Source organism: Pollachius pollachius (assembly GCF_949987615.1).
Source record: "Pollachius pollachius genome assembly, chromosome: 1".
NCBI classification, from domain to species: domain Eukaryota; kingdom Metazoa; phylum Chordata; class Actinopteri; order Gadiformes; family Gadidae; genus Pollachius; species Pollachius pollachius.
In genome coordinates this window covers 44,278,854-44,303,728 of record NC_136934.1, presented here as the reverse complement: position 1 = coordinate 44,303,728, position 24,875 = coordinate 44,278,854, and the positions used below count along the sequence as shown (strand labels likewise).

The 24,875-nt window shown below is 42.7% G+C and overlaps 5 protein-coding genes across 9 annotated transcripts; 2 read left to right on the top strand and 3 right to left on the bottom strand.

The window, feature by feature from the left end:
• Positions 1–139: 139 nt before the first annotated feature.
• decr1 (2,4-dienoyl CoA reductase 1, mitochondrial) lies at positions 140–4,456 on the bottom strand. The gene is made up of 10 exons (XM_079749252.1): positions 4,196–4,456; positions 3,361–3,542; positions 2,978–3,035; positions 2,789–2,875; positions 2,261–2,408; positions 2,017–2,116; positions 1,273–1,345; positions 748–894; positions 565–627; positions 140–434 (listed from the first exon to the last, which is right to left on the bottom strand). The coding sequence occupies exons 1-10, from the start codon at positions 4,265–4,267 to the stop codon at positions 372–374; spliced, it is 993 nt and encodes a 330-aa protein (XP_079605378.1). The 5' UTR covers positions 4,268–4,456; the 3' UTR covers positions 140–371.
• Positions 4,457–4,829: 373 nt separating this feature from the next.
• Positions 4,830–7,080, top strand: pmvk (phosphomevalonate kinase). The gene is made up of 5 exons (XM_079749263.1): positions 4,830–4,960; positions 5,206–5,269; positions 5,778–5,930; positions 6,042–6,171; positions 6,533–7,080. Exons 1-5 carry the CDS (start codon positions 4,872–4,874, stop codon positions 6,679–6,681), a joined length of 585 nt encoding a protein of 194 aa, XP_079605389.1. The 5' UTR covers positions 4,830–4,871; the 3' UTR covers positions 6,682–7,080.
• A 109-nt stretch (positions 7,081–7,189) lies between these two features.
• Positions 7,190–13,436, bottom strand: LOC307070299 (uncharacterized protein). 2 transcript variants are annotated; one of them, XM_079728730.1, is made up of 9 exons: positions 13,388–13,436; positions 12,580–12,759; positions 10,792–10,925; positions 9,512–9,629; positions 9,358–9,428; positions 8,880–8,955; positions 8,563–8,625; positions 8,094–8,163; positions 7,190–7,699 (listed from the first exon to the last, which is right to left on the bottom strand). In XM_079728730.1, exons 2-9 carry the CDS (start codon positions 12,709–12,711, stop codon positions 7,617–7,619), a joined length of 747 nt encoding a protein of 248 aa, XP_079584856.1. In that variant the 5' UTR covers positions 12,712–12,759; positions 13,388–13,436; the 3' UTR covers positions 7,190–7,616. The 2 variants fall into 2 exon arrangements, with proteins under 2 accessions (XP_079584856.1, XP_079584857.1); XM_079728731.1 differs by having other exon boundaries at positions 13,342–13,412.
• Positions 13,437–13,793: 357 nt separating this feature from the next.
• On the bottom strand, positions 13,794–18,769 carry polr3glb (RNA polymerase III subunit GL b). 4 transcript variants are annotated; one of them, XM_079732998.1, is made up of 9 exons: positions 18,716–18,769; positions 18,522–18,557; positions 17,720–17,850; positions 17,233–17,362; positions 16,633–16,701; positions 16,310–16,366; positions 15,973–16,058; positions 15,531–15,656; positions 13,794–14,237 (listed from the first exon to the last, which is right to left on the bottom strand). In XM_079732998.1, the coding sequence occupies exons 3-9, from the start codon at positions 17,837–17,839 to the stop codon at positions 14,151–14,153; spliced, it is 675 nt and encodes a 224-aa protein (XP_079589124.1). In that variant the 5' UTR covers positions 17,840–17,850; positions 18,522–18,557; positions 18,716–18,769; the 3' UTR covers positions 13,794–14,150. The 4 variants fall into 4 exon arrangements, with proteins under 4 accessions (XP_079589124.1, XP_079589123.1, XP_079589126.1 ...); XM_079732997.1 differs by having other exon boundaries at positions 18,711–18,759; XM_079733000.1 differs by lacking the exon at positions 18,522–18,557 and having other exon boundaries at positions 18,716–18,753.
• Positions 18,770–21,142: 2,373 nt separating this feature from the next.
• Positions 21,143–22,675, top strand: ankrd34a (ankyrin repeat domain 34A; the record flags this gene model as incomplete). Its single annotated transcript, XM_079746575.1, has 1 exon — positions 21,143–22,675. One exon carries the CDS (start codon positions 21,143–21,145, stop codon positions 22,673–22,675), a length of 1,533 nt encoding a protein of 510 aa, XP_079602701.1.
• Between the last annotated feature and the right edge of the window lie 2,200 nt (positions 22,676–24,875).

Genomic DNA, 24,875 nt, shown 5'->3' with positions numbered 1-24,875 from the left:
ATTATTATATATTTTTGATAAAAAAATATTTGCGGGCCTTAAAACGAGTATCAGGCTTTGCTGCTATCTGCTGGCAAAGACATGAAATACGATTTGGCAAAAAAGGAAGATTGTATGGGAAAAAGCAGTAGTACATTGGTCTGGTCTTGTTCATTTATTAACATATTAATACATAGTTTGGTTACGGAGAAGGCTAATTAGACATGACTGAAGTCATCATGGAATACAAATACATAATCCGTTGTTCATTGACAACAACACAATCCTGGTCTGGTCCAACTGGCGAGGAGAAGTCAGGGGAGAAGTCCCAGGGATCCGGCCCACACCTGGGGGTCTCCACAGATATCCGGAGGTCTAGGTGGCTTCAGGTATCAAGAAGATCCTTTGGTTTTCCTGATCATGGCCTCCATCATACCCCACTCTTCCGGAGTCACCTGCAAAAAACACCCAAACACAGTTTGATGGTTTAGAGAGTTAGGGTGGAACAGTGTTGGGGTTAGAGGATATGGTAACACGGTGGAGAGGATTGGGGTTGGATGGGTCGGATAAGTTGGAAGGGCTGACCTTCTTCAGTTCGTTGAACTCCCCGGCCATGGAGACATACTCTCCTCCGTCCATCCGGATGACCTGAGAGGACGTGGCACACACACTTTAACTATATGCTGCAGAGCACATGTAAACAGCATCGATAGACGATAAAGATTATCGATAGATTAAAGATGATCATGTAACCCCCCCCCGACTCACAGCTCCAGATACCCAGCTAGCATAGTCGCTAACGAGGTAAGCTGCCAGGTTAGCTATCTCGCCGGGCGTCCCCAGCCGGCCTGCGGGGATCCGACCCAGCATCGACTTCTCAAACTGCCCTGTGGGGTCCAACCGGCTGAATGCACCCTGGAACCGTGGAGAAAACAACAGAAAATATGCATGCAAATAAGTTGCACAATACAAACTTGTATCCACTACAAAAGCCAAAGAACTTGAATTGGCCCTACTTATATAATCCTACTTTTTGTGAACATTCCAAACAATGTTTTCATTAAGATATTGCCGGGACAAGAACATGCATTGTTTCCACTACTGGTTGTTGTCCCAACAGCCTATGCGAACCCATCAATATTCTGTATGTGTCAAGTATATCAAAGCTTGTAGCCCATTCCAAGTAGCTGCGTGTCAGCAGCTATGTGTAAGCAGTATTCCTTATGTTCCTCGTCTGTGATGGGTGAAGCCTGAGCGGTACCGTAGTTGTAATTGTTGAAGACTGCGCTCTACCTTAGTTTTGATTGGTCCAGGCTGGATGACGTTAAACCTCATCCCGTACCGCCCCCACTCAGCAGCCAGTGACCTGAAACACAGTTAAACTGGTAACACTGATATATACTGGCTACACTGGCCTTAACTAGGAACACTGGTTTATACTGGCCTATACTGGTTACCGTAGGAACTCTGTTTAATAGTGGTTAATACGGTTTATAATGGCTTTTATGGGTTTATACTGCTTAATACTCTGTGTATACTCGTTAATACTGATTACAAAGCATTATACAAGTTTATAGTGATAACACTGGTTTAAACTGCTTCCACTGGTATATACTGGTCAGAACTTGTTAGCCTTTGTAAACGTTCAAACAAGAGTATCCAGTATTAACCAACTGGTTAATACTGATACACTGATACACTATCCAGTATTAACCAACTGGTTAATACTGATACACTTGTTTGAACGTTAACAAAGGCTAACACAGGTTTATAATGGTTACTCTGGTTTATACTGGTTACACTGATTCATACTGATTTCAATGGCTTGTACTGAGTCCACTGGTTTATACTGATAATATGGTAAATACTGGTTACACTGGCTTACTATAATTAGATGGGTTTATACTGGTTACACTGGCTTATAATGGTTACTCTTGTATATACTTATAACACTGGCTAATATTGGTTACAATGGTTTAAAGTTATTATATGGGTACAAGTATGGTTCTAATCTGTTGGGTTAACAAAACGACTCACTTGCAGAGTGTTTCGACTCCAGACTTCGCAGCTGCGCTTGGAACCACAAAACCTGAACCAGACTCTGCATAGATGGTAGTGATGGCCAGGAAAGCAGCTCCTACACACATACACACACACAAACGTATAATTCATATTCTCTCACACGCGCACACGCACACAAACACACGTATAATTCATATTCAAACACACAATTCATATCCACACAAACAAACGCACACACAAGCAGGGTAAACCTCCGGACCTTTGCCCTCCTGGATGAGCCGCTTGCCCACCTCCAGGGTGACGTAGGCGGTCCCGTTGAGGACGATGTCGGTGATGGTCCTCCAGGCGTTGGCGGACAGACGCTCAGACGGAGACACAAAGTTCCCGGCTGCGTTGTTTATGACCACCTGAAAGCACACCGGAGAACCAAGGGGAACCTCAGGTAAACACTGATGTCATCGGACCAAACCATGATGTCATCGGACCAAACCATGATGTCATTAGATCAAACCATGATGTCATTAGATCAAACGATGATGTCATTGGATCAAACGATGATGTAGTTCAATTAAACTGATCTAATAACTCTGTTATGAGATCTAGAAAAAAGTTGTAATTTATGCATACACAGAAAAGATACAACCAGATTAAAACTGCAGATTAAACCACAATTGATGGAGAAGGATCATATTAGAGGGGACCAGATCAGATTAAATCAGAACCCCAATTAACCAGATTAAAACAAACCAGGTCAGAATAGAGCAGATTAGATGGGACCAGTTCGTACATCGGGAAGACCAGCGAGCTCCACCAGCTTGTCTACACAAGCGGCCACAGCCGCGGGGTCCCGGACATCACACTGGAGAGCCTGGACCTGTGGGGAGCGTCAGGGTCAGGAGGTCAGAGCAGAGCTACAAGCCACCGCTCATTGCACTGGACAGTGGACATGAACACAGGAGATAAAGCAGAAAAACACCTTGTTTCCTGTTTGAGAGGTGATCTCTTCTGCTGTCTTCTGCAAGACATCCAGCTTCCTGAAATACAGGCCAGACCGCATAGAGTAGGGATACGGTAGTTACAGAGTCATATATAGTCCATAGTTAGTCATACAAAGCACAGTTTCAGTCAAAGATAGTCTACTCTATAGTAAGTCTTACATCCTCCATAGTTAGTCATAAATAGCACAGGTAATCAAACATAGCCCATATTTAGTCATACATAATCCATAGTTAAAGTCATACATAATCCATAGTTACAGTCATACATAGTCCATAGTTACATTCATACATAGTTCATATTTACATTCATACATAGTCCATAGTTAGTCATACGTTTTCCATAGTTCCAGCCCCTGCTCACCTGCTGGCGATGAAGCAATGTGCTCCGAGGCCGGACAGTGTGGTGGTCATGGCGCGGCCCAGGCCCGTGCCTCCCCCGGTGATCAGGGCCACCTTGTTGTTGAAGCTCCCAGGGAGCAACATGGCTCCTTCACAGGGGGGGAAGTGCCCTCCATCCTTCTGGCTCAGAGCACGACTCCAGGGCTGCAACAACAGCAGAGAGACAACGTTTAGCCAACGAATGTCTGGCCAATCAAATGCATTGGACTGTCAGTCCATTTACTCAAATATGTGTTCATTTACAGTTGGAAGCAAACCTACCCCTGACACACATTTCAGTTATGACATGTCTCAGTTGCCACAGTCTAACCCCTACCTACTACAAAATGACCGGTCTGTGTTTTCACTGTCTAACCCCTATTTGCCCTAGAGACAGGTCCTTAAGCGGCAGGTAGGGGTTACACAGTGACGTTTCTGTATCCACTGTCTAACCTACCTGCTCCTTACGGACCTGTCTCTTTATTCACTGTCTTACCCCTACAAGCTCCTAATGACCCTTTTCTGTAGTCCAACCTGCTCCTTAAGGAGCTGTTACTGGATAAACTGTCTAACCCCTACCTGCTCCATGAGGACCTGTCTCTTTATTCATTGTCTTAACCCTACCAGCTCCTTATGACCTTTTTCTGTAGTCCAACCTGCTCCTTAAGGAGCTGTTACTGAATAAACTGTCTAACCCCTACCTGCTCATGAGGACCTGTCTCTTTATTCACTATCTTACCTCTACGTGCTCATTATTGGTCAGTCTCTGGATTCATTGTAAGTCGTCCCCTAAATAGTAAATAAATGTATGGTCTTACCCTAGCTTGCAGGATCCATCGTTGAGGTAAGAACATGGTTTTACCGAGAGAAGATAAACATGATGCAGCCATGTCTTCAACGAACTTTCACCGAGTTTCGCCTTGTGGTACGCCTCACAATGTTTGAAAGTAATGTTTCTGTTTTGTTTTACTTAAACCTCTTACATATGTAAGTGGAGCTTTTAATTCTAGTGTCTACATTCAAGAAACAAATACAGGCGAAAACAAATGAAAAATCCTTACATATGTCCAAAAACTGAACACGCCTCCTATTCAATTACAATGGTTTGATCCATTATACACATGCCCCTCATGAAAATTACAATGGTTTAGTCGAGTGTGTGGCGATTATCACATGTTAACGTAAACCTAGTAATACAATACACACAAAAAAAAGACCGTGTCTGTTTACTTTTCCCGGTGACTATTATGCATATATTTTGATCCACATTTACATTAACATTTGTATCCTTTATGACCATTCATAAACAACTATTAATACAAAAAAATAACTTGACAATATCAGAGCGAATTCAAACGAGTAATATTTTCCTCTCATCCCGAAGTCCATGTATTACGGTAACGTCACAATCAGCTCATCGATTGGCACAATAAACCAAACATGCTGTGGCTGGGTAAAACTACAATAAAGTAGCTATACACCTGAAGAAAGACAATGGCTTCAGTACAACCCAAAATTATTCTAGTGTTCAGTGGGAAACGCAAATCTGGCAAAGATTATGTGACGGATTTTATTCTGAAAAGGTAAATGTTTAGCATTGTATACGTCCAGTCCTATAGAGCACCCTACTGTCAGTTCACTCTCTATATACAGACCTATATATATCTGACAGTATTGTATCGGCCGTCTATAAGTTTTTGATATATGGATATCTAGATAGATGCGTGTGTGTTTGTAACAAATTAGACTCAAATAATGGTTCCGAGACCTTACCTGCAGCCCCTTTTAATGGTGAGGTTTGACTAACCTTGTTCTCCGACCCATGAAGGCTAGGGTCGGGGATCTGCTGCATCCTGCGTCTCTCTGGCCCGCTTAAAAAGCAGTACGCTCAGGTAATCCTCACCCTCTCACCTACAACCTTACCCTCACACTGACTCACCAAGCCCCCCCACCTTACCCTCACTTTCTATCACTCACATAAAGCCTCTTGCTACACAACATTAGTTGTGGGATGATGTTAAACTCAGGGTTAGTTGTGGTTCCTTTGTGGTATGATGTTAAAGTCAGGGTTAGTTGATGTTCCTTTGTGGTGTGAGGTTGAACTCTGGGTTAGTTCTAATTCCTGTGTGGTGTGGAGTGAGGTTAAAGTTAAGGTTATTTGTGGTTCCTGTGTGTTAAGAGGTTAAATTCTGTGGATCTTGTGTGGTATGACATTAAAGGTATGTTTAGTTGGGGCTCCTGTGTGGTATGATGTTAAATTCTGTTGATCTTGTAAGGTACGTTATTTGTGGTTCCTTTGTGGTATGCTATTAAGGTAGGGTTTGTTGTGATTCCTGTGTGGTGTGTCAAAGTCAGGCGTCGGTTGGTCTCATATCCTGAAGAGTTCTAATTTGGCTGCAGGACCACGGCCTGGACTACAGCGAGCTGCTGGCCGCAGGGGGCTACAAGGAGACACACCGCGCCGACATGATCGCCTGGGGCGAGCAGCAGAGACGCCAAGACCCGGGCTTCTTCTGTCGCCTAGCAACAGAGGCAGCCCAGCAGCCCATCTGGGTACGGGGTTAACCAAGAATCTAAACATATATATATATATATATATATATACACACACAAACACACGTACACACATCAGATGCAATAGGATTCTATATGTTGTGTGTTCAGATTGTGAGTGACGCGAGGCGGCGTTCGGACCTGCGGTGGTTCCAGACAGAGTATCCGAGTCAGACGCGCTGCGTTAGGGTCCAGGCTTCAGAGGAGACACGAGCGGACCGCGGCTGGCGCTTCGCAGCAGGTGAGGTCCCCGTTTATCGGCCAGTAACACTCCACTTATGCTCCTTCGTGCTTTAAAGACTCATGCTCCCCCTCCTTCTGGCTCTAAAGACTTATGCTCCCTCTCCTTCTGGCTCTAAAGACTTATGCTCCCTCTCCTTCTGGCTCTAAATACTTATGCTCGCTCTCCTTCTGGCTCTAAAGACTTATGCTCCCATCATTCTAGCTCTAATGACATATGCTCCCATCATTCTAGCTCTAATGACTTATGCTCCCTCTCCTTCTGGCTTTAGACTTATGCTCCTTCTAGCTCTAGAGACTTATGCTCGCACTCCTTCTAGCGCAAAAGACTCATGCTTAACATCCTTAACATCTCTCTGCAGGGATAGATGATGCAGAGTCAGAGTGTGGATTGGACGGGGAGAAGTTCGACTGGATCATCACCAATGAGGCAGGCGCTCCAGCCTTAGAAGAGCAGCTTGAGAACATTTTACAACTCGCCTCACATGCAGCAGGACGGCACAACTCCTGAAGCTTCCAGCAGAAACATCCAGCCCACCACAACCGCAGAAGACACTGTTGAAAACATTCGGCTGCTTTGCACAAATGCTTCTTCAGAACCTTTGTGCCTTCTTTTAGCCCTCCAGTTCCTTGAGCATGAAAGACAATACTAGTCCTAACTGGACATCTAGTGCCTAAAACCTTTCATTCACTTTATAATGCAAAGAATAAAGTTTCCTTCATAAGGTTTATTTACCCAGAATAATCCATCCATGTAAGCGTTGGGAGGTTAGGACGGTTAGGGTAAAGCTTTGAGGGATGGTTATAATAATGAGATTATGGTTAGGTTAAGGTTAAGTTTAGAGACTAATGGTTTCAGGGTTAAAGGTTAGACTTTGGGTAAAGGTTAGCGGGTTAGATTTGGGACTTGGGTTAGGATTCATATTGGGTACAGTTTAGTTTAATTATCTACAAGGAATGAAGGGATGAGTGTGCAAAGAGATGTGTTCACATATTAAATAATGACACCACTACTGAAATGCTATTAAATGTGGCCCTTTATTTTTAAAAATCCTGCATTAATTACAATAACATCACAGTAAGAAACTGCAAATACTGGGAGAGAATTGTCACCTGTCGGAACTTACATGATCTACTTCTTTTAATTGTTATATTTCCAATGATCACTTTTTTTGCTGCAAAAATAGACTTAAATTCTATCATTAAGAGATCCTTTGACCCAAGGCTTTTTGTTGGCCCCTCCCATTACTGCAGTGGAATGTGTTGCAATTGGCCGATCACCTTTCCCCGCATTGGCTAACACTCAGCTCCTTGGCTGTATTGGCTAGATCTTTACGTCCATCACAGACCTGGACAGGCTATTGGCAGGATGGGGTTAACAGTGAGACTGGAACACTGAGGAGGAATGTATGAGGAGGAGGAGGAGGAGGAGGAGGAGGTCAGGCCCTAGCAGCTGTTCAGGTCCTCCAGCGTCTGGTCCAGGGTTGCCTGAAGCTTTTTGTTGGAGTCCTTGGCGGCAGACAGAGCATCTAGAGGGTTCAACAGAGCATTGAGCGTGTTAAAACAGTATTTTATAAACCCAGGTCGCCATTATCAACCTTTATGTTGTTCTCTCCTAATAACTCAACTCCTAATAACTCCTCATCACTGAGGTAATTGATAGTGGACATTGGTATTGGCTGTCACTGTGTATATAATAAGGCCCTGCTACTATAAGGCATCACTGTTTATAATAACTATTTGGCTTTGACTGACATGTGGTAAACATCAGGAGCCTTTCTCCCCTCCCTATGCCGGACCATATTTCAATCAGTCTAACCGTAGAAGGGTGTGCACCGAACCGAGCGCGTCATCCCGTATGGGAGGTTATCGTGCCAGGAACCATTACACCCCCGCCGAGTGGAGTTTGAAAGGAGGACTTACCCTCCAGCTCATCGATGCTCTTCTCTAGTTTGATGATGGACCTCTCTGAGAACTCGGCCCGGGTTTCAGCCTGAGACGGGAAGTCAATAGTTAGCACACTATTGGAGTGAGTGGGTGAGACAGGGTGAGACAGTGAGAAATAGATGAATAGCCTAAACAAACAACTATTTAGCCTTATATTGTGCGGACAGCGTTGAAACTAGTAGGGGAATCACCATAGTTAAATTAAGGGGTTGTGATATGTGCAAAAAATAAACAGATATTTTGTCATTTTGATGAAAATGTTAGGATACAACCGCACAGGGCCATGTTAACAAAAGCCACCCATGCTCCCGTATTGCATTGCAATTAAACATTACCTTCCAGCGCCGACTTCTATCGAGATTAATAAGACATTTCGTGAGTTCCATGTTGCCAGCCTTTAGTTACTAGGTGGATTATCACAATGGTGACCCCGAGGGGATCTCACCTCTTTCAGTTTGTCACTCAGGTTTCTGATCTCTTCCTCATAGCGGTCTTCTTTCTGGGAATACTGGAGAGACCGAATGGTTAAACAAAGGGTTAGATACTATTAGAAAGAATAGCCAAATGGAGGCTTAAATCTAGTTATAATATGTCTGTGTTCAATCATATATATATTATTTGAAAACTTGACATAACAACTTTGTAGTGCATTACATTATTCCGTCCATCCACAAAATGTATGCACCCCCCCTACACACGAAGGAGGTATAGCCCCACCCTCATTAAGTGATTGACAGGAGGTAAAAGGGGTGTGGCTCCTACCTTCTCTTCAGATGCCTGCTTGCTCTTTAATGACTGGTCGAAACCTCTCATCTGGTCTTCCATTTCCCGGAGCTTCCTAGGGACAGACAGAGGGGTCTCAGAGGGAGTGGCTTTCAGCTATATTTATAACTAATTAATGCCGGAGTACTTTTAGAGATGCAAAGAGACCGACAGATACAGAGGGAGGGACGGATACAGAGATGCGGCGAGAGAGACATACAGAGATAAAGCAAGACTGAGACATGCAGAGACACATAGACATGCACATATAAAGAGATGTACGGAGACATACAGAGACATCACAGTGCCCATATTAAAGGCAACCGATGTGATTCATTGGTTACACTGATTTACAATAAAAAAATTAAAAAATTAAAAAAATCGACCATGTTGCAATTGCAATGGATGAATGACATACAGAAATATACAGAGAGACCGAGCCATGGAGCGATACAGGGAGAGGGGACGGGTCACTCACCCCTCTGCCACCTCAGCCCTGTCCTCGGTGCGCTCCAGCTCTCCTTCCAGCACCACCAGTTTGCGGGCGACCTTACACAGAGAACAGCCTTGGAGCAGGCAGCCAGACAATGTATACGCGTTTGTATCCATGGTGAGCGGCGGCGGGAACTCACCTCCTCATATTTGCGGTCGGCCTCCTCTGCGATGTGTTTGGCCTCCTTCAACTGCACCTCCTGGATCTCCATCTTCTCCTCATCCTTCAAGGCGCGGTTCTCGATCACTTTCATACCCCTGGGGATGCACAGGGAACCTCACAGGTAAGCAGCCGGCCACGTAACCAGCCACACAGCTAGCCTTGATTAGGTTTGTTTGTGTTGGTGTGTGTGTGTGTGTGTGCGCACACTGAAAGTTAACCAGACGTTTTGTGAACTAGTCAAAAGAAATTAAAAAAGCGATGACATCTGTCAAAATGTAGCACATTACAATCTATTGTTATTAAAGGAATCATTTGAAATGTTTGGTTCAACCAAATCCTGTTTTAAATCAGGCCGAAATGGGATCTCTTGGTCTGGTTTAAAAACATTGAAATAGTTGCAAAATACGATCATTATGAACTAGGGCTGGCTGATAAAGGCGACAATAAAGGGGTTTATCACAAATGATTATTACCGCCACTAATAGTTTGGACGCATTAACACAGAGGAGCGGTACCTTGTTGTCGGATGCAACCAGCAATTACAGGAGCCGACCACGGGACTGATAGACTTGTATTGTTCACGAGACAGGCCGTCATTATGTTCATTCACTGAGACAACTAATGCTTGCCTTGCATTTAACCTACTTCCTCTTTAAGTCACCCTGACTCTCAATGAAGGAAGGCTACACTTAGCCATAAACAAATAGCCTGTTTCATTTCTCTCCGTTATAGAAATGATCAATCTGCATCTCACTGGAGATTTGGGTTTTCGCTTTTTAAGTTTGTGGATTTAAGAGCAGTCCTATACTTGTCATTATTCACGCATCCCCATCTTAGCTGTAACTATTGAAGTATCGATAAACTCGTGGGACAAGGCTTCAAAGTGCTAACCGTTACATCAACTGAAGCATTGACGTGGAGCGCTGATGTTTGAGGGATGTCTTGCACAATTACAGATCCTTTTAATATTTTAGCCCTGGTAAATCTCACTAACTGTAAAACAAAAGACTTTGTCAAACGAATACATGAAAAGAGCAGCTGATTGCGAACGGCAGTGCGCCTGACTGCAATTACTGACTGTGGTGAAAAGCACCACGGAGAATTATGAACCAGATTAAATGAAAAAGCCTAATTTAATAAATGACTGATGTCTTCGGCCAAAACATTTCTTTTTTTTGCTTAAAAAGTCTAAACGACTAGTGTGTCTGGTGCAGACCAGAAAGTAGTCGGCGCATGGCGACCACCCCCAGTGCGTACCGTTCGCTCTCATCAGAAGACTTCTCGGCTTCCTCTAGCTTGTGCAACGCGGTGGACAGCCTCTCCTGGGCCCGGTCCAGGTCCTCCTCCAGGAGCTGGACGCGCCGTCCCAAGGACGACACCTCAGACTCTGCCTGGAAACACAATGTGCAGACACGTTGACACAACATATACATGTGCTATCGTCTTCATGTGCAAGACTCAGCCCCTGTCCTCCATTAGCCATGCAGGATTGAAATGACTCAATAGCAATGTTTTGTCCTCTCTGACTGTCTGTGCAACTGTGTGATGCAAACGGGTTCAGCTCAGCTGGCTGGGTGGTGTGAGTGGGAGGGGTTAAGGGAGTGTCGAAACTAAGATTCCCCTAACCCCAGAGAGAGCTGCGGGCTGGCCAGCATTTTTATAATAGTTTTTCTATTTTTTATTATAAAATTTGATTTAATTGATAACATTATTGAAATCACCATTACTCAGCGTTGACTACAGATATGTCAAGGTTGTTTTAAGTGAAGAGCTAAATGTTACACAGTTCGACCTTAACACAACAACACAGTATAATACTGTAAATAATGTATACACAATACCATTTCTACAAATATTAACACAACGGAATTTATTCAATCCATATTTACGTATAATTTATATTTGATGTAAAGCGTATATAATTGAATAAATACAGGTCAACTTCCTCTTATGCTTTTATCATGTTTTCATGCCAAATCAAATTGTAATTATCCTGCTCCAAAAACAGAAAAAAAATTCTCATTACTGAGAGTAGGTACGAGTGCCTTCGTTAGTCCCAGATACTACTTTAAGCTGTGAGAAAGTTTACTGTTAATGCACCTCCTAGGAGTAATTCTGAGAGGCTTGATAACAACGTGCCCTCGTCAAAGAGACAACACATGGTTACATTCAAATTGTATGTGGAGAATCAATGGGTCATCCAATGTCAAAGCAAGTGACATTTAACTCTCAATGTCACAAACAGATTTATGGTTTCTTGTGTACGTTTATCAGAGAATGTGTTCCAGCAATCCATGCTTATAAATCTTAAATTGGGTCAGACAGGGGACAGGCTATCCACCTACTCAAACACTGTTTTAACACTTTGTTTTATAATGCACGTTTCTCTTCTGTGATGTTTTAACATCACTTTATTGTTATTTGATATTCGTTAAGTCCAATTTTCATTATTATTTTCATTGTACCCATTACCTTGCACCTTGTAACTCTTGCTTCAATAAATTTTTCTAACTTACTAATTCAATAAATTTTGATATTAACTTCTGAACGGTGCAAAATTGAAAATGTTCATCTGTCAGAGGCCTCCCAAACTGACATTATCATTTTACTTTGAACATGACCATGCAAACGAAATACAGCTGGCCCCAAAAGGATGCTATGTGGACTAGACAGGAGACAGCTGATCAAATATATACATTGATATATATTCATCCAATATATGGAGTCCTTAAAAACTGCTTGGCTGAGGCTTAGCCGCCTGCTCACACGCATAGACAACAAACAGCACAAGCCAACTAACTTCAGTCTGCCAACTAAAGCCTCTTATCAAACTAAACAACTACTAGCATCTGCTCTCAGAACTCCTTATCCTTGGTCGTGGTTGCTGGTCATTACCAAGGGCAAATAAATCCACTATTTCCTCGGGAAGATCTCATAGAAAAGCCCACAATTAAAGACCATTGTGCAGGGCAAATTGGTAAAGTTATAAAGTGCAACATACAGAGTAGTAAATAAAACAGGTATATAGAGGGACATGTCCTTCACCTGTTCTCTGGTGCGCTTCTCGTCTTCCACCCGTCTCTGGAGACTCTCGGCTCTCTCCTCCGCATCGTCCGCTTGTTGCTGCAACACTCGGATCTTCCGCTTCACCGCCTCCACGCTATTCACTCCAGACATTTTAGATGTTGTTTTAGAGCTATTGGGTTTTGTGTTCGGTCAGCGTCTCTGAAAAAGAGAGTCTTGTCAGCGGTAATCATACGACGTCACCTAGATGTGATTCCAACATGTTAGCAAAATGTGATTACAACATTTCCCGAACCAACGCCCAGTTCAGGACTAATGAACCACGACCCCTCAAGCGCTGCCCGGACCATTAGGATTTGTACACAATCTAAATAAAATGTTATATTACTGCGAATAGTATAAGCTTTTGTGGATACTGTATCTGTTCTACAAAGTTTCGTGTAAATTAAAGCATTACCAAAGACTGCATACCAAAGATAAAGATTTATATTAGCCAACGCATGCTAGCTACTGGATAGCAAGCGAAACAGTGTCACCGGCTATTTTTACTCGGGTGCAAATATATTTCCCTCAAGAGATTACAGATGAAATACTCCAAAAAATAAGATTTTGACTTTGTACGGCTGAATAAAAAACTTTGCGTAATGTCGACTACGGAAACTTCAAACTCTACAACGGCGATCTACCGACATGTCCCTCTCTATATGCCACTTTATATACCAATACATACGATATAAAATGTTCTGACTAATTGACCTTATATTTAAACCCTGTATTCCTTACATATGTTAGATGTATCCTAAGAACCAGAGATAAGAACATTAAATACCTCGTCCGCCTTGCTTCCGTATTTCAATCGCTTCCGCTTAACTCCACCCTACATCAACTTCCGCTTTACTTAAGCCGCCACACACACTGATAAAGTTTTTTCAATCTTTTCCAAGCCATTTAGAGCATCTATGCTATTTATTTTATTAAAGTTTACCAGACCTAAATATATCACCGCAATAAATGACGGCAATGGTCATAAATTACACTTGTATTTACCCGCAATAAATGACCCCGTTATTCCAAGATAGGGCTTGTAAATCACGTCACTAACAATTACCGCCGCAAAGGAGCGGTCTAGTATCTTGATATTAATGGTTTTGGTCTTTGTTTGGTGATTAATCGCGAAATACTTTGGCATTATGGGGAGAAATTACTGTCTTTAAAACAGGCAAAGCGTTCCTCATGCGTGGCGTGTCAAATCAAAGGTTTTAACAAGGGGACGGTATGTTTATGTAAAGGCATTTTAGTACTATGACTCTTGAGTCCTCTCAATATGGGGGAACATCGGCAAAAAACAACAACATGATGCATAATGTACAAACGCTATAGGGTAAGGTTAAGCTAAGACTAATGTCTATACAGGACTCCATAGGGGTAAGGCTAACAGCTAACATCCAGGCTGTCACCCTAGAATCAACTGATAAAAAGACACACAGACACTTTCTCTAAAAGGCTTGCTTTAAAAAATGATTAAAAAGAGACACACAGACGATAAAAAGTGTTGTGAACCAGGAGTAACCCAAGAGACATGTACATGTTGGTCAGTAGACAGCCTCATCCAGGTTTTCATCGCTGTCGCCTCCATTGTCTTCTCCGTTGTCAAAGTAGGACATGATGTAGTCCGTTCCCTGGAGACACAATATTATAATGTATAGTACCTATTAGAGTGTTTAGTGTTGTTAAAGTGTTGACCTATTTCAACACTTTAAGGAAAACTTCTGGGTCTTTCCACCTGGAACATATTTTCTTATCATTTTGGGTCAAAGGGATTAATGTTGACAACAAAATCGGTCCAGTATTGAGCTTTCTGTGGTCAAACACAAAGAATTCTACTCTCTCCGGCTCTCACTCAAGTTCCCACATTCTCCTCTTGCAAAAAACAAGACTCTCGCATGACTTCTCCTTGAGCGAGACTTTGTTTGACATCAGTTTAGTTCGCTGTATGGATCCCTTCAATAATGATGGAATACAAACTTTAAGACGATGATTATCGACAGTGCGCTATTGCCCCAAAGTATTACATTGAAGCCTGTTACTCAATACTAAAGGGCTGATTACAGTCCCACGTTCACGCAACGCAAGGGGGTAAAGGACCCCATTACGTCCTTGCGGACCCTCCTTGCGTCCAACGCAATGGCCTGACGTGCGCCTCCCAAAACCTGTAACCTTCCGTTGAGGCGACGCAGCAGCAAGGGCTGTGATTGGTCCGCTGACTAAAACCTGACGCAGAACCATAAAGGTTCACGACTGCGTCGAAGCGTCTGCATGGTCATTGCGTTGCGTGAATGTGGAACCATAATCAGTCCGTAACCCAATACTAACCCTAACCCAAAAATTGTTGTCTGCATTAGTCCCTTAGACCGAAAATATTTGGAAAATAGGGTCCAGGTTGAGATAACAATAAGTTTTCCTTAAATGCACAATACATATTAGGATATATATATACATATAGCATCATACTAACACTTTAAAGCTAGGGTAGGATATTTGGCGGAACCAGCCAGAGTAAGCTAGATTTTGAAAGTATCTAACCGAAAAATTTCCGCCCCTTCCTAGAGGCCTCCCTGCCTGCGCCACTCCCTTAAAACACAGGACTAGTTTGCTTACTATAGCAACAGGTCTGCTTAGCCATATGGAAGAATGCTTGTGCGCAATGATTGCACGAGTAGAGTGGGTCAGGTAGCCGAGTAGGTAGGTCGAAGGACATGTAAGCCATTCAATCACTGAGTTTTTTGTTGGAGCTTTTGATTTGTAAAAAAAATCAAAAGCTCCTAACCGGGATGTAAAGAACCTGGAACAAATATATTGCCTACGCAACCTAAAACCATATATATTAGAATATTTATATATGTATTAATAATTGGATATACCTTACTCAACCCCTATCCCTGAGTGATATGATACATTTGCATGCATCTCACCTCTTCAAGCTCCTCCTCTTCATACTCCTCCTCTCCTTCTGTCCCCTCCTCCTCTTTCTGTTTCTTCTTTGTCTCGTCCTCATCCTCATCCTCTGAGCTGCCGGCCTTCTCACCCTTCTCGAGCGCCTTGAATAGAAACATACATCCCATAATAACATATATAACCGCGTAAAGAATACCTCTTAACTTCCCATAATAATATCAGGGAATGCACCACCTCTCAATGGCAGAAAAAAATAGGGAAGGAAGGAGCATGGACATTTTTTGGGGCCTAATGTTTGCATACAACTGTTGGGGCCATTTAACATTTGACCATTTAATGGATGATCGTTAGATAATCAATCACATGATTAGAGGGTTTATTGGCAGATAGGGATGCAATTGTTACATCCCTATTATATATAGTTATTGGTAGATATATTATAATTTTAAAAGAATTTACCTCCAGCTTTAAAAGTACATCTTCTTTCTTACTGAGGTTGTGATTGGCTGAACTTCTGTCCATGCGATCAACAGGAAGAGAAACACCTGCAGAACGTATTGGACAAACGTGAATGTAAACACATTAATAAAGATCCTATATTGATAATGCAATGACAGCAGAGATTTACTATGATCCAATAGAAACAGAAATAGATATAGAAGAAAGGTTTTAGCTTACATCAGAGCTCCAAAAATCTGTCATTCCAATGTAAGTGCTAGCTGACTTTACCGGGTAGAATGCCTGAGTAGTTACAGACCTATATATTATGTATATATATATATAAAATTGTACTTACTGTTCTCCACAGGCTTTCGGACTCTGATACGAAGTTCTTTAGGCAGCCGACTCCAGTCTTACACACAAACACATTTGAAAGGTAAATAGTGGTACATACTACAGAAGTTGACATAGAAATTGTGCTGTGTCATTGAGATTTCAAGGGGAATGTTCGTAATTATTTATTTTTTGAGGGTCTATACATGTGCGTGAAACATTTTGGAATTAATGTTTTTATATTGCATTATAGCCCAAGCCAAATTGGCAAAGAAATTAATAAAGTGAATATAGTAATTGTATACTTATAGTAATATACTAGTCGTATAGAAGTAATAGTAATACCTGGCTTCCAGTCGATCACGTTGTCTGCAGGTTCCCCACTGTGGTACTTATCAGAGTAGCGCTCCACATCTGAAATACGGAAATATTCAGTATTCCTCTTATTACAGCAGTATTCATAGTATATTACTGAAGAACTCATAATACTTGAAGCAGCAGTCACATTATTCATTTTCATGACTGCAGTACTCACAGTATATTACTACAATACTCACAGCATTTAACTGCAATATTCTGAGTATATAACTGCAGTATTCGCAGTATATTATAGCAACAATCTTCTTTTATGGATTAAGGTGCTCCACCTATATTGATACATCTATAAATCTGTCTCCCTATTTACCTGTCTGTCTGTGTGGCTTCCTGTCTGACTGTGTGTCTCTTCCTGTCTGTGTCTACAGGTCTGTGTCTGCCTGTTTTGTCTGCCCGCCTTCGTCTAGCTGTGCATGAGTCTACCTGTCTGAAGCCTCTATTCTGTGTCTTCTTTTATCGGTGTCTACCTGTTTGTCTACTGTCTGTCTTTTAGTACCTTTGTGTGACTGCCTGTCTTTTAGTACCTGTCTGTGTGTCTACCTGTCTTTTTCTAGCCGTCTGTGTGTCTACCTGTCTTGGGAGCAGCAGGTCTGATATAGAAGGGCAGGGTTTTCATGGCTCCTCTGAACTCTTGTTTCAGAGCCTGCATGTACTCCGCCTCCTCACCCGTCGCCAGGGGAACCGGTTTGTGTTCCATTGGCTTCAACCCAAAAAGAGGATCAATCAGACATGGAATCATGGCGTCTACACATTGTATTATCATAGCTGAGAATTATCATAGCTGATCATTATCATAGCTGAACATTACTATGGCTGATCATTATCATAGCTGATCATTATCATAGCTGACCGTTATCATACAGGTTTTAATCATGGATATAAGCATAAAGTGGGAAGTGCCCTAAGCCTGTGAATGCATTGGTAATAGACCAGTCCACATACTGGGAATAGACCCATCTATGTACTGAGAAAAGACACCTCTACATACTGGGAATGGACTCATCTACGTAATTGGAACAGACCCCTCTACATACTGGGAATAGACCCATCTACGTACTGGGAACAGAGGTGTTGGTTGCAGGATGGATGGAGGGAGACCTTCTCCCTTGGTGAAGCCCATAGCCTCAATGCTGAAGGTCAGGTTCGAGCGGCCCCGACCACGGCCGCGACCCGCCATGCCGCACCCCTCTTGGGAAAAAGCAGAATGTCAGTACTGACGCTATCATACTATCTGTTGCTATTATACCGTCTGTTATTGTAAAACTGTCTGCTACTGTCAGTACTTTACTATCATCCTGTCTGTAACTATTATACTGTCCGTTACTGTCTGTTACATACTATCTGTTCCTGTTACGGTCAGTACTGTCTGGTCAGTAACTAAGTACTATATATTTATTTCATACTCTCTGGAACTATCATACTGTATGTTACTGTTAATCTGTCTGCTACTGTCAGTAAAATTACTATCGTACTGTTTGTAACTCATACTGTCTGTGGCTTTCATAGTTTATGCTACAGTAATACTGTCTTTTACTACTGTCTGTTACGGTCAGTATTTCCCACCGTCCACTTCGCTAAACATGTTATGTGAGAGCATGGATGTTGACTTAAACGTATAATGCTACTGTTTTATTATATTGCTGAAGATCTAGTCCAATACAACATTTTTTTAACCCAACGTTGGCAAACTATAGTGACTTCAGCAGCCCTGTTAAAAAGTAATCGGTTTCCTCATATCTCCAGCCACTTAGCGAGGTCGTTTACGTTACACATGTGAACGGGTAATAACATGCATATAAAGACGAAGAATAATTATATTTTAATATAAATAGTAACAATAAGATTAAGCTAGCAATTACCTTTGCTAGCTGTTGCTAATCAGTTCGATCCATCCACTAAAAATACCACACAATCATAATTATGTCTTAAGACAGTAATATCTTACAGCAGAATAAAACCAGTTGAACAGTAATATTTTAGAATTGCAATGAAACCAGTTAAATAGTAATATATCACCAATACAACAAGAGTACTGAAACAGTACAAACCTTACAAAATAAATCTAACAAAAAGACGAAGACTATATTGTTGTTTATACGCATGGTTCCTGATGGAATGTGTGTTATTCTGCCCCCTGTCGGTACGGAGTCACACGACACCATCTCTACATGAAGTCGATCTATAATGTTAACGGCTTCAATCCATATCATTCATTAATTGAAGAGATTCGGGGGTCGGCATGCAGTGAGATATTGAAAAATTAGTTTTAGTTAAGAAGCTGTTGATGATTTCAGAATGTGTATGGGTTATTATTAGGGAGATCCTTTATTGTTTTATGCAATTTCATAGATTTTTTCCGGAAAAATCTATGTGACTCGCTATATTTACATCGCTCTCCTTCTCTCTCTCCATCTCCCTTCTCTCTCTCGGTCTCTCTTGATCTCCCTATCTTCACTTGTTTCTCTCTCACACTATACCTGTATCCCTACCACTCCAAATCTCTCTATCTACCTCTCTCTCTCTCTCTCTCTCTCTCTCTCTCTCTCTCTCGCTCTCTCTCTGTATATCTGTGTGTGCATGTGTGTTAGGAAACACGTGTTGTCGTAGGAACGCGTCTGTCGGAATCTAGCGAACCAGTTGCCATAGAAACTGTGTTCTATAATAGCAACAGTCACTATATAACCCCCCCCAAAAAAAACCTACCTTGAGGAATTTTGTGATGGCTACTGACTTATAACAGTAGTGTTGACAATAATAATTATAATAATAATAATAATAATAATAATAATAATAATAATAATAATAATAATAATAATAATTCGAAAAAGAATAAAAACAACTAATAATGATAATAATAATAATAGTAATAATATTGTTAAGTGAATAATAACAATTATAATAACATCCAAATAAATACGTAGGATAATTATAATTATCAGTATATTATTATTGCACATAAACACACACACGCACACACAGGCAGACGCACACGCATACACACAAACACACACGCACACAAACACTCACACACACACAAACACACGCACACTCACGCGCGTACATTCACACATACACACACACGCACTTCAAACCTGCCAGTCAAACATTCCGATTATCATTGCCGTTCTCCGCGAGCTCCTTGTGAATTCAGTGAGTGGGCGCGAGAGAGCGTCTGATCCAGCGGCTCCGCCCCCGCACGCGCAGGCACGCACACACACACACACACACACACACACACACACACACACACACACACACACGCACACGACGCACGCACACACACACACACACGCACATACACGCGCGCGCGCACAGGAGAGGAGACGGAGTGGATGTAATGGCAGCGCGGTAAGGTTTTATATTTAGACTATATATAATGATAACATATTAACTGTATATTATGAAAACATATTAACTGCATGCTATATATAGACTCTATATACAGGCCTATTATGATAAAATCAACGGTATGCGCTGGATTAATCACAGCAGGTAAATAAGACTATACAGACTTCTAGCAGCTATCTGTTCAAATAACACAACGTTAATTGTCTCGCTATTCTGACCAGGGAAGAGATCCGATGAATTAGCTTTAAGAAAAAATGGGAAGGAGAAAGCCTGAGCGCATCGATGTGCATCGTTATGTCTCGATATTTCTCTATGTGTATCGTTATGTTTCTCTATTCCATGTACTTACTTCCTCTGCAGTGAAACCAAACGAACGACTGCTTGGGAATATTGATCTGAATAAAAGGCAACCAAGTGATTGGGAGCAATGTTGAAAATTGGGCTTATGTAATTGCAGATATGCAGCCAAAACAAGCTGCCACAAACACTAGACCATGAGAGCCTACTTTTATATATTTAATGTATATTTGTTACCTTTTGTTATATTTATATATATGCATAATAATAATAAAAATGACACCTATTTTTAAACATATTTTTGTAGTTGTATAACCTGCATGCCAATCTGCTTGGAGGACCACAGCAGCCACTGGTGGTAGATGCTATAGGTGCTAACTCTAAATGCTATAGATGCTATCTCTAGATGCTTATTTCAGATGCCAACTCTAGATGCAGAAGATGCCATCTCTAACTGCTATTTATGCTATCCATAGAGGCAAACCATAAATGCAGGTTCTAAATGCCAAATGTGCTATATCTAGCTTCTAATATTATATATATATAGATATATATATAATTCTAGATGTTATAGTACTAAATATAGATGCAATATATAGATGCTATATATACTGTATCGAAATTTTATCTATAGATGCTATCTAGAGATGCTTACTCTAGATGCTATCTCTAGATTCTACATGTACTCTCTCTAAAGGCCAACTCTAAATGCCAAGTATCTCTATCTATACTACAAGTTCTGAATATCTACTTTGTTTCCTCCCCAAGGTCATGTGCCGTCTCCTGGAGCATGAGTCGGCAGTGCTAAGCTAACTCCCGGAGGACCGCAGGGACCATGGGGGATGGAGAGGGGAATGCCCTTCTCAAAGCCGTCTTCCAAGGCAAACTCAGACTCACCCGCCTGCTGATAGAGGGCGGGGCTTACATCAACGAGGGTAATGAGCGCGGGGAGACCCCCATCTCGGCCGCTTGTATCGCCAGCTACGACAACCCGCAGACCCGCAACAAGATGCTCCGCTACCTCCTGGAGAAAGGTGCCGACCCAAACATGGCGGATAAGAGTGGCCGAACTGCCCTCATGCATGCTTGCGCTGAGCAGGCAGGCCAGGAGGTGGTGTCGCTGCTCCTGGACAACGGAGCGGACCCTAGTCTGAAGGACTACTCCGGCTCCTCCGCCTTGGTTCATGCCATCAACAGGGGCGACCGGGACACCCTCCAGGTGCTGCTGGATGCCTGCAAGGCCAAGGGCAAGGAGGTGATCATCATCACCACCGACATGTCGCCCTCCGGCACCAAGAAGACCAAGCAGTATCTCAACTCCCCTCCCTCCCCTGCAATACTTGACAAGGCCTCCCCGACCTGCATGTCTCCATCCCAGGTGGAGGTAGGCACCTCCAACTCCCCGGGGACAGAAAAGGATAAGGATGACGAAGGGATGTTCAGCTTTGCACTGGCCTTACCGTCAGTGCCATCCCCGGCGGACCGGAGGCCTCCTCCCCGCAAGCTGCTGAAGAGGCTGAACTCTGAGCCTTGGGGACTCGTGGCCCCCACGGTACTGGGGGCTCTTGCTCAGGACAAGGTGGATGTTGGACTTAAAGAGGAAGCAGATGCGACCAGCCTGTTGCCCTCAGAACCAGATAAACCAGAACCAGATAGACCTCTGTTATGGCGGCGGCACAGCATAGAGACCCACGATCCCTGTTCACCAAAGCTCACCGATCGCTCCAGCTCCGAGGACTGGCCGACGCTCCCCAGTTCTTCCTGGGCTGACAAGGTCCAGCAGCACCAGAGTCTGTACCGCAGGAATACCGCCCCCGAGACCCAGGAAAACGCTGCTGCGGCCCCCAAGACCCTCGTCCACCCCAAGCTGACGCGCATGGACCACTACGAGTCTGACAGCCACCTCTGCCCAAAGTCCATCCCGGGATCCCCAGACTCAGGAAGAGTGTCCGTGGAGAGGAGGCGCTTCAACGCCTCCCCGTTGTCCCTGCTCGCCTCCTCCTCCAAGGAGTCCCTGGAGAACATCCCCAACTCTGTGTCCCCGCTCAGCGTTCGCCGCCGGGCGCCCGGGTTGCTGGAGCGGAGGGGGTCAGGGACCCTCCTCCTCGACCACATCTCCCACACCAGGCCTGGCTTCCTGCCCCCCCTCAACGTCAACCCCCACAGACCCATCCCAGACATCAGGGTTCCCCCATGCAGCGGGAAGATCCTGGTCCCGGTGGCCCCCGCCTCCCCCAAAAGAGGCCCCGACTTCAAGGTCAAGAAGAAACTGCTGCGGAGGCACTCCATGCAGACGGAGCAGATGAAGCAGCTCTCCACCTTCCAGGAAATCCTGGCTGAGAAGGTTGTCCAGTCAAACGCTGACTAGGAGGATCCTCCGGTCAAACGCTGACTCATTCAAGCAACGCATGTTTGGTAACTATAACTCCTAGAGGAGTAAGAGGGATAACCTGTACAACAGACTTCATCACGTCAACCATTTGAAAAAAACATTCAGCCTTGTTTTGTAAGTTGAGCTTTGCTGTCGGTGAGGTCACATTGAACCTAGAAGAGTTGAGAACAGATGTGTGACTTATTTAATGTTTACAAATGCACAATTTGCACCAATTGCATTTCCTTTTTTCAGAGTAAAAGATGTGAAAGGCCAATTGTGAAATGTGAAATGATATGAGCCAACAGACTTAGTACTTCAGCCCGGTATGACACTGGTCTAATCTACCAAATCATTTGTGGAAATATATTAACATAGATTCAAATTTACACATTGAGGTGTTTAAAAGAAGAGCTATCATTTGTTTATCAGTGGATGAAGTTATAATTATGATGTATGATTCATTATGATTCTGATGTTGATTCCAATATGGAGTAGTGTCAATCTATACGCTGTAATAATGTTTTACTGGTCTGTTCACTAAAACTGTCCTTTATCAACTGACCTCAGTTACACAGAACCTTCATTCAAAGAATGCTTCAGAGCTATGTAACATCCTGTCGGATCAGGCAGAGATTTCTTCTTAGAGTTCTTAGATATGTAACATCCTGTCTGATCACACAGAGCTTTGTATCATCCTGTCTGATCACACAGAGATATGTAACATCCTGTCAAATCAGGCAGAGATATGTTACATCCTGTCTGATCACACAGAGCTAAGTAGCATCCTGTCAGATCAGACAGAGCTATGTAACGTTGTGTCTTATCAGGCAGAGCTATGTAACATCCTGTCGGATTAGCCAGAGTTGGCCGTCACACACAATGTGAAATCTGTCACCAGAGCCGGGTTCAGATTTCATGTTCCTGCAAAATATTATAAATACTTGTTGATAAAATGGCGCCGGGTGCAATAGAAGCCCTTTTGTTTTTTTTAATGCTACATAGCGGTTGCCAGTGAAGGAGTCTGTATTGTTTAGCTTGAAGAGATGAATGAATCCCAATAACAATGCTTTGCCAGCTCACGTGGTAGCCCAACCTTTGCAATGGGTGTAATGAAGGCCAGTGAAGCTCTGGCTCAATCAAGATGCTAACTAAAGGATGAGGGAGGATTTAGATTGAAGACAAACTCAATTCATCCCCAGTGTTATTTGGTAATTGCAAGTAAAAGCATAAGGCCATTACTCCTGTAACCTTTGAGAAACCGATTCCTGGTATATGAAGTAACCTGGCAAGTATTAGGTGTTGGAAGATATATTGATATGTTTTGTGTTTTGATTTAATTTGTTTGCATTACTTTACATAGTAAATTCCAAAGAAAGACCAGGGACAACAAATGTTGATCCCACCAACCCTGAAAGAGATTGCTGTGATTTCCTCACAGACTGTACAAAGTGTACAGATGAGATAAACCTCATATTTTATGAAATACTGTATGTGCAATATAGGCGGTACTGTAACGATCCAACCAAGTGTCAAGTGTTCTTTACGTTCACGTTTAAACAGTTGAGCTAAAATGGCTCACAAGTAGAACCTTGAGCTATGCTCAGAGATGCACCAACCATAGAACCCTAGTCTTATCTGGTTAGTGTACTCTACAGGTAACTTCCCATCATCTGGAGGTCCTGTTCTTAATATCTTGTTAGTCTACCATGCAAGTATCCAATCATCATCTGGAGGTCCTTTTCTAAACATCTAATTTATTCTGGTAAAATAGTCAAAATGTCTGGTAAATTAGTCTACTCTACAGGTAACTAGCATCTGGAGCTCTGGTTGTAAACATTTGGTTAATATCCTCTACAGGTAACCCACTTTCAACTGGAGAACCTGTTGACAATATCTAGTGAATAATATACTGTACAGGTAACCAACCTGGAGGTTCGGTTCTAGACACCTAGTTAGTCAATCATACAGGTAACCTATCACCTTCTTGAAGGACCTGTTCTGAACACCTAGTTAGTCTGTTAAACAGGTAACCAACCTATCATCTGGAGGTTCTGCTCTAAACACCTAGTCTATTAATCAGGTAACCAACTATCATCTGAGGGTCCTTCTCTAAACACCTAGTTAGTCCATTCTACAGGTAACTTACCATAACCTGGGGAGCCTATTCTATACAACTAGTCAGTCTACTGTACAG

Coding starts and splice junctions, on each gene's coding strand:
- decr1 (XM_079749252.1), bottom strand. CDS start 4,267: ATGGCTGCATCATGTTTATCTTCTCTCGGTAAAACCATGTTCTTACCT. Junction 3,036..3,360: donor CATTGCTTCATCGCCAGCAG/GTGAGCAGGGGC, acceptor CCTGTATTTCAG/GAAGCTGGATGTCTTGCAGA. Junction 2,117..2,260: donor GCTCATCCAGGAGGGCAAAG/GTCCGGAGGTTT, acceptor GTATGTGTGTAG/GAGCTGCTTTCCTGGCCATC.
- pmvk (XM_079749263.1), top strand. CDS start 4,872: ATGGCTTCAGTACAACCCAAAATTATTCTAGTGTTCAGTGGGAAACGC. Junction 4,961..5,205: donor ACGGATTTTATTCTGAAAAG/GTAAATGTTTAG, acceptor CGACCCATGAAG/GCTAGGGTCGGGGATCTGCT. Junction 5,270..5,777: donor TTAAAAAGCAGTACGCTCAG/GTAATCCTCACC, acceptor ATTTGGCTGCAG/GACCACGGCCTGGACTACAG.
- LOC307070299 (XM_079728730.1), bottom strand. CDS start 12,711: ATGTCTGGAGTGAATAGCGTGGAGGCGGTGAAGCGGAAGATCCGAGTG. Junction 8,164..8,562: donor TGAGTGACAAACTGAAAGAG/GTGAGATCCCCT, acceptor TTCCCGTCTCAG/GCTGAAACCCGGGCCGAGTT. Junction 7,700..8,093: donor GAGCATCGATGAGCTGGAGG/GTAAGTCCTCCT, acceptor TGAACCCTCTAG/ATGCTCTGTCTGCCGCCAAG.
- polr3glb (XM_079732998.1), bottom strand. CDS start 17,839: ATGGCGGGTCGCGGCCGTGGTCGGGGCCGCTCGAACCTGACCTTCAGC. Junction 15,657..15,972: donor ATGTACTTTTAAAGCTGGAG/GTAAATTCTTTT, acceptor TTTCTATTCAAG/GCGCTCGAGAAGGGTGAGAA. Junction 14,238..15,530: donor AAGAGGAGGAGCTTGAAGAG/GTGAGATGCATG, acceptor TTGTGTCTCCAG/GGAACGGACTACATCATGTC.